The 13,464-nt window shown below is 39.5% G+C and overlaps 1 protein-coding gene across 1 annotated transcript in view; it reads left to right on the top strand.

The window, feature by feature from the left end:
• Window positions 1-13,464, top strand: part of vwa8 (von Willebrand factor A domain containing 8) — a 476,539-nt gene that overhangs the window by 254,359 nt on the left and 208,716 nt on the right. Inside the window, exon 21 of the mRNA XM_059967797.1 lies at window positions 5,279-5,355. Coding sequence (XP_059823780.1) covers window positions 5,279-5,355 — 77 coding nt within the window. The remainder of the gene's footprint in view (window positions 1-5,278; window positions 5,356-13,464) is intronic.

Here is a 13,464-nt window from a genome sequence, read left to right as displayed (position 1 = left end):
TTTGGATAGGCACATAGATAGTATGGATATGGAGGTCTATGGTCAAGGTGCAGGTTAATGGGAGTAGGCAGTTTAATTGGTTTCAGCATGGACTAGATGGGTTGAAGGCCTTGTTTTTATGCTGCACTTATCTATGACTAAAGAATCAAAAGTCTATTGTGTTATCACATTATTTTTCTAAAACTACTTTCCAAGTGAGAATTTCATCTCTGCTTCCTCATCAGTAAAACCACTCTTGCAGTATTTTGTGTTTCTGGAAAGTTGGAAAACTCATTTTCACTGTAGCCTCATAGAAAACTTGTACAGTGTAACAGTGACTGCACTTCAGATCTGCTTAATTAGATGGATAGTGCTTTAAACATTGTAAGGAGACAACAAGATATTTTACGAGTGTGAGATTATATTTCCATCCTTGTAAGTAACCTTACCTCTCTGTAAAGGAGTGGCTCATTTAGAAAAGGCTGCAAGTGCTAAAACTTTAGCTTTTGGTTATTGCAGTAATGACTGAAAGATATTACACCAGTATTGCTCTTCCCAGATTTATGCTAAATCAAGCAAAAATCAAAGCACTAGGCATAATTTGCTTGTGAAAATCCATTAAATTTTAATGATTTGCAAGTCATTAAAATTACAGAAGTGACTGGGATAAAGGAAAATTTCTCTATGCAATTTTCTGCTTCATTAGCAAGTTTTTTCCTCTGTCATAGACATATGGTTTGCACATCAGTGAGCTTCAATCCAAGCTATTTATGGTCTGCAATTGATTTTAACTGATAGAAGACAAAAAACATGAAGTGTAGCAGCATTAATCAAATGAAAACAGCCATGGCACCAATTGTAAATGTTATTTTAAAAATTAGAATATTTTCATGTAAGCAGTTCCATTTGTTCATGTTAATTTGTGCTTTCACCTCTTAGAACACAAATTGACATTTTTAATGAACTATGCTATGAGAACGCTAGACAAATTTGAAACAATTCATTACTTAAATTAATTCCATAAATCAGATTGGGTTGTAGTGAAAAGGATCTCTAGAACACAGTCTCTTCAATTTTTATTTACTTTAAGTGCCTGTTTAAAAAATCCTACTTTATTTGGCAGGATAACACAAGTAGTTAGTAATCCTGGTCATAAACAGCTTTCGAAATACACCAAAGACAAACAAAGGCAAAAGCATTTTGGCCCTGTAGTTATGTAGGATTGAGTTTTCAATACAAAAAATGTTTACAGTCTCTTTACCCAAGTTTATTGTAGGTCTTTGTGACTAATGATTTTTACTTTGGCCACTCAAAAGGATGCATGTGAAGCCTTCCAGAAAATACATCAGATCCTTGGATTCACCTCAGGGATGTAAAAGTCTATTTATAAGGCTTAGAATTTTAGCAGAATTTTTTTTTTAGTTATTAGCAAGATACAAGGAATATACTCAGCAGTTGAGCCTGCACAACTCATTTAGACAGAGGGCTCCAATGATTCTGGATGACTAAGTTCTTTTTCTTTCTCAGTCCTAAATGGGTGACACCTTAGTTTGTGAATGTAGTTGGCTCTGGAAACCCCAACTGGGGAAAAATTACCCCTCATTCACCGATTTTTATGTGTTGATGAAATCACGTCTCATTCTTCATCAGGTTAAATCAACTTACTCTGTTCTCAACATATCTAATAACCAAGAATTAATCTGGGTAACTTGCATTGCATTCTCTCAAACATGAGTATGCCCTTTACTTTTGTAGTCTAATTGTCTTGAAGAAAGGCCAACATAATGCTTGTTTTGTTAATTGCACGCTGTACCTGCATGTTAACTTTTAGGCATCCTTGTACAAGGGTGCTCTTTCAGCACTAACAACTTACAATCTGTGACAAATTAAGAGGGATAATAAGAACAACAACACACACAATATGCTGGTGGAACACAGCAGGCCAGGAAGCATCTATAGGGAGAAGCGCTGTCGATGTTTCGGGCTGAGACCCTTGAGGGATAATAAGAAGTTGGTCTCATCTCATGGAGGGTAGATCTTTCTGGACTCAACATATTATTACAGTCATGAAGAAGGCAGGCCAGTGGCTCTATTTCATTTAAAGTTTGTCACCAAATTTCTATTGATGTATGGTAGAAAGCATTCTGATTGGTTGCATCACCATCTGGTAATGAGGTTCCAATGTACAATATCGAAAGAGATCACAGTGGGCTGTAAATTTAGCCAGCTCCATCATGCGCACAGTTCTCCCCACCATTGAAGACATCTTCAAGATGGGGTGCCTCAAGAAGGTGCCATCTATGATTAAGGACCCTCATTGTCGGACAGGTCCTCTTCTTGTTACTGCCACCAAGTAGGTGGTGTACAGGAGTTTGAAGACCCACATTCTTTGTTTTAGAAGCAGTGTGTTCTCTTCCGCCATCAGATTTCTGAATGCTCCATGAATCCAAGAACACTAGCTCTTTATTTCTAAATGTAAGGGAATCTGCAAATGCTGAAAATCCAGAGTAACATACTCAAAATGCTGGAGGAACTCAAGCGGGTCAGGCAACATTTATGGCGGGGAATGAATGGTCAATGTTTCTCTCCCACCTCCCACTTCTCTCTTTCCATTCTATTCCCCATTCTGGTGCCCCTCTTACCCCTTCTCTTCTCCTCGCCTGCTCATCACCTCCCTCTGGTGCCCTTCCTCCTTCCCTTTCTAATGGTCCACTATCTACTGTCAAGTTACTTCTTTAGCCTGTCACCATCACCTCCTAATTTCTTACTTCATCTCTCCTTCTCCTCCACCTTGCCTGGTTTCACCTATCATCTGCCATCTTGTACTTCTTACCCTTCCCCCTCCCCACCTTCTTCTTTTGTCTTCCTCCTGCATCCTTTACAGTCCTGGCGAATGGTCTTAGCCCAAAATGTCTACTGTTTATTCACCTCCATAGATGATGCCTGACCTGCTGAGTTCCTCTGGCATTTTATGTGTTTTCCTCTGGATTTCCAACATCTGCAGAATCTCTTATGTTTGTGAGTGAAAGGGGTCTAAGGTAACCTGCAGCTGTTTAGAACACACTGCATTGAATCTAATTGGAGTGGTATGTCTGTTTTTCACCGCTGCATCTCAGAAAACATATCTGTGCTTCAAAGAGGTGTCAGCCCACAGAAAAATGGGCAATATATTTCCTAAAAATATGAGTTAAGTATTGAATATACCAATCTAAAATACGGCAAATTAAGGGGGATCTAAATATTGTGGCCATGATGATTAAAGAAATCGATGTAAAAGATAAAGGAGAGCTATTTACTCTCTTGGGAGTTTAAAGCAATTAATGTGAAAACATGTTGAAACTCCATTATAGTAATCCTTTGCAATATTGTGCTACAATCCAATTTATGGAAATAACTTAACTAATGAAACTTTTTTTGTGTTTTCCCTTAATTAACAAAAGCTCACAGAACATTAAATCGGGTACATGTGCAAATTAACATGACTAAAGAAACACGTGCGTATGAGCCATTTGGAACTGGTATTGGGAAGACCTTCACCCAAAGAGTATGGAAACCTGGAACTATATTTTCCCCTAATCATCTCAGGCTTCACTGGAAACAAGATCAATGAAATTTAGTTGGAAGTAATCTTCAAATAGGCAACTATTTTTACTTTGTTGCACTTTGGTTTGGCACCTCCTGCTGGGCCAGTGCAGGCAGTGACCCCCAAAATGCTCCAGTTGTTCATTATATGGTGACTACTCACTGTAAATGAATGCAAATTGTTGGTGTTATTGTGGCTTTGTGATTTTGTGCCAGGTAATATGATGTACTATTGGCTTCTAGACTGTAGTTTCCACTGTACTGAAACATATGTAACAGCTTTAGAATGTAGGTTTGGGTGCATACAAACCTACTCCTGAGATTCATGTTCTTTAAATGATTATTATGGGGATCTCCATCCTCTCGTGTGCATTTTGTGTGTCCAAAGACACACTTTGGTCCTTTTTAATGCCACTGGAGTACAGTAGTTTGTAACCAATCTTTTCCTTGTTTTGTATCCATGAAGCTGCCACATTATTTTCACATAGACGTTCCAAATATGAGGTAAACTTTGGTCAACGCATTCCTTACATCGGTCTCAGCCCTTAAAATATACAGACAGTTCTAAACAACACACAAGGAAAAAGACCAAAAGCATTCCAAATACATCAACCTCTCTGTGCAAGTAAACAGGATGGTGAAGAAGTCATTTAGCATGTTCTCCTTCATCAGTCAGCACAATGAGTTTAGGAGTAAGGACTTAATGTTGCAGTTATATAAGTCACTAGTGAGATCACGTGTGAAATATTGTACACAGTTTTGGTCACCCTGGTTTAGGAAGGACATTGTCAGACTAGAGTGGGTGCAAAAGAGATTTATGAAGGTGTGGCCTGGACTAGAGAGTCTGAGTTACAAGGAGAGCCATGCTTTATTCCCTAGAGTGTGGAAGAATGAGGTATGATCTCCAGAAGTTTATAAGATTATGCAGGTTACAGATAAGGTAATTTGATCAGGGTTAGGAAGTCCAAAATTAGAAAGTACAGATACAAGAAGGGACAGATTTAAAAGAGACCTGAAATGTAACTTTTTAGCATAGAGAGTAGGGAGTACATGGAATGAGCAACAAGTGAAGGTGGTCGAGATGTCCACAACTGTGTCATTTAAGAGGCATTTGATTTGGTACATGCAGGGGAAGGGCTTGGATGGTAATGGGCAGAACACAGGTAACTGGGGCTAGCAGAGAGGATGCTGTAATTAGGATCCTCTCAGTTGCCCTTAGGAGCAATGTGGGAGAAATTGGTTCAAGTGGTATCATGAGCAACCACTGTCACCAGTGTTGTGCTTTTTTGAGACCATACTACCTTTAAGTTTCCATTTCCACAAACCATACTGACCATGTTATCTCACCTCTTAATCCCTGGGGACCAAACAATTTTCCCTGAGCTCTGCCGGACATTGAGATCCTGATCTCAACTCCATCTTCATCTTCACCATCCAATTATTCCACCTACCTGGTTCAAGCCCACACTTCAGGGTAGACCATAAAGTTTTTAACATGAATGATCATCTATATGATCAAAGACCACTCCGTAACTGAGATGCATCATTCAAACGGTTACTTTATAAATTCTCTATTAGTTACTTACACATCATGCCGAAGTCAATTGGTCACAGCCAATTAAATCTTGCTGTTAGTGTTTGTATTCAATAATAAATTAGGTAGTGACATAATTCCTTGGAGTTATAACATAACAATACTTGTATTTTTTATACATAGGGCGTGGGCAAGAACAAGATTGTTGACTATTTCCTGCACCTTTTGAACAGACCCAGAGAATATTTACAGCTTCACAGGTATTGCTGACTGGAAAGTTTCGATAATGAGTTTTACGAATTGTTGCAGACATACAGTACCACTTCTACTGTCTAATCCAGAATGGCCCTCATACTGTATTTCTTGTTCTGTATAAAGACTTGTAGAGTGGATTACGTACTCCCTTTGATAACTTAAATATTTTATGTCTGTTTAATGAAGTTACTCCTGAAGTGCGCTCAAGAATTGTAAGTAACATTCAGCCAGTTACGCGCAGCAAGGCCCTACTAATAGCAATGTAATAAGGTGTGACAATTTTGGATGAAGAATGAATATCAGTGAAAACATCCTTTGAAAAGTGCTGTAGACATCTTAATATCTGGGACCTTGATTTATCGTCCCATCTGTAAGATGAAGCAGTAAATATCTCACGAGGGATTTCTCCCTGAAGTCTTAGCCAATAGTTTTCCTTCAATAGATAAATTATCCAATCTATAAGCTGATCTGTTGTGTATACCTCAAACCAAAATGGAGTTGGAGGGAGGTCTGTTTCAGTAAAGGAACCATTGGATATCATCCCATGTAAAGATGTATGAAGTTTATCTTCCTGTGACTTGTGCCTAGACAGACCCTTAGGTCCTTCTGTTTAAAATGTAGTAATTTCATTATGCCCTAGCCATGTAATTGCTCATTTAACCAATGGACATATTTGTTATAACTAAGAGACTATTTACCAAATAATTCTTTCAGAGGTAATTATTGTTCATGAACAATACAGATATTATGCTAGTTTAAATGCATTATTCTCTGAATTTCTACAATGTTATCAAGGCTTGTATCTTGGGCAAATGGTGGTGGAGTTTTTTATGGAAGTCCTGCAGTCATGTGGTAGCCTCACAATTGGGGTTAAGTGTAGAATTCCAGAAATTTGATTGAGACGAGAGAATAATGGTATGTCAGATGAGGATGCATCCAGGAAAAGATGCTGTTCCATTGTATTTCTGCTCTTTACTTGATGGCTGAGAGTGCTGGGGGAGTGCTGAGTTATTACACTGCTGTAATAACTACATGACTGAGCTGTTGCAAATTCAGAATTAGTAATAAATGTCATAAATGCAGTTTAACAGTGTATCATATATTGAGTGAATTCAGGCCTATAGTGTTTGTATACCTGACTACACTTATGAGGGAGGAGTCCCATAAATCATGGATACTTCTGTTCTTTATACATGGTGAGTGGGCAAGAACAAGATTGTCGACTATTTCCTGTACCTTTAGAACGGACCAAGGGAATATTTGCAACTTCACAGTTAATGCTGGGTGGAAGGTTTTTGAGTGCTATGCAGACACACCAGCTCTTGCCAGCAACTGCATTTAGTGAAGCATTACACAGTCTTTTAGCACTATAGCTGGATGTTGTCGAAGCCCAATCTATGCTGCACACTGTATGTTCAGTTGTGCCTTGTTATGCTACAGATCAGATAGAATTGCATGGAGACCTAGCTTCTTTGATGGTTGTTGGTTTCAATATACAGTGTATTCTTTGTTTTGAACTAAGTGCAACTTGCAGCTAAATCTGTGTGGCTACATAATAAACTCGATCTTCTTTCTTACAGCTTATGGATAAGTTATGTTAACATCTGGGTTTCAGAGCTACTTTATGGCACATATTTGCCAATCATATACCTGAAACATTAACTCTATCTCATTCTCCACAGAAGGAACCTCTCCTGACGCTTATGTTTCTCCCTCCTCCTCCTTCCACTGTTATTTCTGTCATTCTTGATCTCATTTAATGGGTTAGAACATCACAAGTTCAAACCTCCAGGAATACTGCAGAACTCACAACTCTTTCATTAAATGACAATCTAAGTTGCCATTTTCTTACCTTATCCCAAATAAAAAATTGTCCATACTTATGAGGAGTAGGTGATGTTTGTGAGCAATTTGCATTTGTATAGAAAAGTAAAAAACACTACAGATATGTAAAATTTGAAATAAATGCTTCAAATTAATCATCTTTTATCAGAACAATTTTGACAAAGTATCTTTGACCCAAAATGTTAACTCCTTCCACAGATTCTGCGTGAGTTGCTGCATAGCCCCAGTATTTTCTATTTCTAATACATGTGCTCTGTTCTGAAAGTGAATCTTCTAGACTCCTTGTCTCTGTAAATTCACATGGAGCCACAATGCAGATATATGTGGCAGAGTTTACTCAAAACTCTTTGGAACCTAGCAGCAAAGTTTCAATATTGAAATGTACTGGAAGTAATGCTAGTTGGGTTATTCAGCAGAACTGGCCTTGGCATACTTCATTCCAGAGTACACTGTGTACTCATTTGACACCAGTCAACAGGCAAGCAACTTGTGCACATCCAGCTGGTTGCAATCATGTACAATATATCTGTAAATCCCTTTGTTGATTCCTGCCTTGCTAGCTTTTGAATGACCTGCACCATCGCTTGGCAACATCCACACTATTACTGACCAACCACAATGCGTTGGTCATTTTGATCCATTAGCTAGTTGCCGCTGTCATTGCAGTGTCCTCTCCAAGCACTGTCCTAACCTAATGTGACCTGAACGTCTTGCCATTGGAAGAAAGAAAGGAAATCAATGCAAATGAAGAAGAAATCTCTCTTGACACACCCTACACACCACCCCAACTGGTTTGAGGCACCAAGGAATAGATTACTTTAGAGTTTCATAAATGATGTGGAGCCAGTCTGTACCAGGCATGTGAGAAGTCCTCAAAATTTTCACAAGACCCCAGAGCTATGCAATCACTACATGAAATAAACTTCAAACAGCAAAAGGAGCATAAATTTATTTTAAATTCTCACATTGTTGATTGTCACACATTGCATCTTATCCATAGGACAATATATCCACACTGATCTATCAATCATGTCACTGTCACGTTGGATTTGTTGTCATATGCATAAGTACATATGTAGGGTTCTCAGTACCACTACTGTGGTGTTAACTGTTCAGGCTAACAAAATGGCTTCTCTGTATTTTATAATGAAATTGCTTCTCTGTAATGCTGTAATGGGATCTTGTGTCTCATATGTTTGGGTTATGGTTATTGATAAGGGGAAAACTAACCAATGAAGAATTGTTATGCAGTCTTGTCTGTGTAAGCTGAGCGGGAGCTCACGGTCTTTTTCGGGAGGAAAGCGATGTGGACGGACGTGTGTGGAGCTGGCAGCGGTTCCAGGGCAACGGATACTGGACGTCGGCGGTTCAGACAGTGGTTATCTGTTTCTACTAACTCATCATTAAGAAATCACCATAAAGTTGCAATTATTTACTCGTTTTTGGGTATTATCTGGTATTTGTCTTGTGAGCGTGTACTGGGGGGGGCATTACACCGTATTTGCACAGAAGTATTGCACTACTGGCGGGGCGACGGCGGTTTACCCTAGGGCAGGGGTCGGCAACGTTTACCACTGAAAGAGTCGATATGGACCCATTTCCCACAGAAAAGAAAACACTTGGAGCCACAAAACCCATTTGACATTTAAAATGAAATAACACTGCATACAACGGGTTTTTTTGCCTTTATGCTATGTATAAACAAACTATAATGTGTTGCATTTATGAAATTGATGAACTCCTGCAGAGAAAACAAAATTACATTTCTGCATGCAACAAAAACATTTTGAACTCCGAAAAAAAGACGTTGGGTTGAAGGTTACTCCATAGTTAGCCTACCTTGGATCGAAGAATTAAAAGAAAGCGCACACTGGCGGGTGTCAGGCATTGGCAGTGGTGATGTATATTAATAGCGATAAAAAACACGTTGTAGCGGTGTGCTACACGGAGCGCTAAAATAAAGACACTGCAGTCAAAGGTAACTTTATTCGAACTAAACAGCCTTGCTTTAAAGCCGTCCCCGTGGGCGCGGATGCTCCAAAAGACACGTACTCACAAACCCCTGTAGGCTATCTCCCTTAGCCGGAACGGTGGCTAATTGTGAGCCGGTTCGGATGTGCCAGGAAATGGGGTCTCCACAACAGTTTTAGATTGTACAAGTTCACCATAATCTTCAAATTTCGAATTACATTTCAAAAACTAACAAACCACGGGGAGCCGCAGCACAGAGATGAAAGAGTCGCATGCGGCTCCAGAGCCGCGGGTTGCCGACCCCTGCCCTAGGGGAACAGGTATCAACTGGGGGCACGGAGGCTACACATGTATGCAGAGGTACAATGAAAAACCAGCCTGCAGAAGCATCACAGGTCCATAGTGTCAGATAAGTAGCATTCACAAAAAAAACATAAATTATATGTAATTTATACAAGAAAATACATAATTAGAATTTTTTTTTTAAAAATCCATTTAAATGCTGACTGATCAAAGTGGTCATGGTATTGCTAAACTTTAGTGATTCGATGATGCTGGTTGGTTCATGAACCGAATAGTATTTATTTAGGTAATAAATTTACTTTGAACTTTGAAGTTTCATAGATTATTTCTGGTTTTCAGAGTTAAATTCAGGTTTGACTGCATATTTTGATGAGTAATATTTTGAACAACTACTACTTTACTGGCTTGCAATTATAGGATTTAAAAAAAAATCCTGCTATCACTGAAGCACCACATTCAAGGTTGAAGAGTGTAATTCAATAACAAATGGAACTAGGACACCTGCAGCACAGCTGTGCTTCTAAATATAACCAAGAGCATTATCTGCATTCCCACTGAAGTTATTTCTGATACTTTGCCTGACTGGTCTACCTCCAGGGAATGAAAAATTGTGAGACAGAACTGGAAAGACTAGAAGGAAAAATCTATAATAAATGGCTTTTAGAATCTTAAATTAGCAAACTCAAAAAAAGAACTACAGTCCCATTGATAGAATGTCATACAGAATACCTCAGAGTCATTTTTTTAACCAGATAAAATTCCTTTCCAATTATGTATGCATAACAAGCATGGTGAAGTACTGGTTAGCAAATCTGTTCTGATTTCAATTAGTTGAATGTTAAGCATTTTCGCGGATACTGGAATGAAAGTTTTTGATCTCTACCCCCATCTGAAAGACAACACCTCTGACAGTGTAATCCCACTTTGTACTGCTCTGAAATGTTCCAGCTTCAAGACTGGGGATGAGCCTATAAACTTTAGCTCTGAAAGTGTGACCCCTAATGCTCCTTATCAACTACACCAGTTCAGCATTCAATACCATCATCCCCTCAAAGCAAATCAATAAGCCTCAAAAGCTCCTTGTGCAATTGCATCCTCGATTCCTCACATGCAGACCCCAGTCACTTTGGATTGGCAACAGCATCTCCACCACAATCTCCATCAGCACAGCTGCACCACAAGGCTGTGTACTTAGCCCTGTACACTACTTGCTTTATACTTATGACTGTGTGGCTATGCAGAGCTCCACAGCCATATTCAAGTTTGCTGATAACACCACTGTCAATAGGCTGAATCAAAGGTGGTGATGAATCAGCATATAGGAGGGAGATTGAAAATTTGGCTGAGTGGTGCCATAACAACAACCTCTTACCCAATGTTAGCAAGACCAAAGAGATGATTATTTTCTTAAGGAGGAGGAAGCCAGAGGTTCATGAGTCAGTCCTCATTGGAGGGTCAGCAACCTTAAATTCCATTTCAGATTACCAGCATGCAAGTGCAATTATGAAGAAAACATAGTAATGCCCTTGAACAGGAAATGCTACAAAAAGAAGAGGAAATGGCCCAGTCCATCATGAGTAAAGCCCTCCCCACCGTTGACCACATTATTATTATTATTTCTTCTTGTGTTTGCAGTTTGTTGTTCTCTGCACTCTGTTGATGCCCTAGTTGGGTGGCCTTTCACTAATTATATTATGGTTGTTTTTCTACAGTTTTATTGAATATACCTGCAAGAAAAAAATGGGTTGTATGTGGTGATATATATGTACTTTGTCTTCAAAGTTGAAAGTAAATTTATTATCAATGTGGAGAGATTTACTTGGATGGCACTTCATTTGAGATAACTGTTTTAAGGAAGGTTGTTGAGAAACTGTGGTTATTGTCCTTAAAGCAGAGAATGTTAAAGGGACATTTAATAGTGATGTTCAAAATCATGAATCATAGTTTTAATGAAGTGAAAGCTTCTCTAGATTACGGTAGGGTTCCTTTCCCGTGAACTGTTTGTAACCTAGACCACTTCAAAATCAGAAATGCAGCTGCAAACTAAGTTCCCAGGCAACAGAAAATACCTGCAGCTCCACAGCAGCCAGCAAATCCTTCCCACTGTCTTCCCAAATGCTTGTTCAAGTATACAGTATTGTGCAAAAGTCTTAGGCACGTATACAGAGCTGGCTAGGGTACCTGAGACTTTTGCCCAGTACTGTGTTTGTAAACGTGGAATGGAGGGGAGTTTGTAAATATGGCGGGAGCAAAGAATGTTGGGAATGGCGAGCATGGAGTTCTGCAAGAGGGGTGTGGGACAGGTGGCAGAGAAGGAGTGTCAGAGTGGGATGGGGGGGTGGCGTGGGTGCAGATACACCCTGCCCTGAGACACCTAGCAAGATCATTTGGTTTATTGACCGTTACAGAATGTCTCTCTATTTCTTCCCACTCCTTCTCCCTTCCCCTTTTTCCAATTATGATTCCCCTCTCCCTGCCTCCTTCCCACTCTCAGTCTGCAATAAAGACCCAAATCAGAATCAGGTGTCATGATTTTTTTTTGCTGAAGCAGTACAGTGCATTATATAAAATATAAAACTCTTTGGCACCTTAGCTATATTTGTATATGCATATATAACACACATTATACAGTACTGTGCAAAAGTTTTACAGATAGGTTAAGAGCAAAAGGATTGCAAGGGACAATATTGGTCCTGTGGAAGACCAAAATACTAATCCGTGTGGAACCAAAACAGATGACGGAGATCTTAAATGTAATCTTTGCATCTATATTTACTCAGGAGATGGATACAAAGTCTATCAAAGTGAGGCAAAGAGGCATCAAATTCACGGACCCTGCACAGATTACCAAGGAGGAGGTGTTAAGGCAAATCAGGGTGGATAAATCCCCAGGGCCAAACAAGTTGTTCCTTAAGATCATACCGAAGGCAAGAGTAGAAATTGTAGGGCCATAGCAGAGATATTTCAAATATCCTTAGTTAAAGGAGAGGTACCAGAAGTTTGGAGGATAGCCACTGTTTTTCAGTTGTTTAAAAGATGCTCTAAACTGAAACCAGGAAATTATAAGCCAATGAATCTGACATCAGTTGTGGGAGCATTATTGGAAGGTATTGTAAGAAAAGGTATTTGGATAGACGTGGATTGATTAAGGATAGTCAGCATGGCTTTCTGCATGGTAGGTCATGTCTACCCAATCTTATAGAGCTCTTTGAGGAAGTTACCAGGAAAGTTGATGAAAGCAAGTCAGTGAATGTTGTCTACATGGACTTCAGCAAGGCACTTGACAAGGTTCCGCATAGGAGGCTGGTTGAGAAGGTTCAGTCAGTGGGCATTCAGGATGTGAAAGTAAATTGGATTAGACATTGTCTTTGTGGGAGAAGCCAGAGAGCGCTAGTAGAAGGTTGCCTCTCTGACTGGAGGCCTGTGACTAGTGGTGTGCCACAGGGATCGGTGCTAGGTCTTTTCTTGTTTGATATCTATATCAACGATCTGGATTATAATGTGGTTAACTGGATCAGCAGCTTTGTGGATGGCACCAAATTGTGGATATACTGGACAGAACAGCTATCATGGCTTGCAGTGGGATCTGAATTGGCTAGAAAAATGGGCTAAAAAATGGTAGGTGGAATTCAATGCAAACAAGTCGGAGGTTTTGCACATCGGTGGGACCAACCAGGGTAGGTCTTACACAGTGAATGGTATGGTACTGAGGACTGTGATAGAACAAAGGAATCTGGAATACAGGTACGTAGTTCCTTGAAAGTGGTGTCACAGGTAGATAGGGCTGTAAAGAAAGCTTTTGGCACATTGCCCTGCATACAACGAAGTATTGAGTACAGGTGATGGGATGTATAAGACCTATTATGGAGTATTGTGTGGAGTTTTGGTCATCTACATGCAGGGAAGATGTAAACAAGTTGAAAGAGTGAAGAGAAAATGTGCAAAGATGTTGTCAGGTCTGGAGGACTTGAGTTATAAGGAAAGATTGAATAGGT

Source organism: Hypanus sabinus, chromosome 4 (genome assembly GCF_030144855.1).
Source record: "Hypanus sabinus isolate sHypSab1 chromosome 4, sHypSab1.hap1, whole genome shotgun sequence".
Taxonomy (NCBI): Eukaryota; Metazoa; Chordata; class Chondrichthyes; order Myliobatiformes; family Dasyatidae; genus Hypanus; species Hypanus sabinus.
Note: the sequence above shows the minus strand (reverse complement) of the source record. Positions and strands in the feature narration are given on the sequence as shown.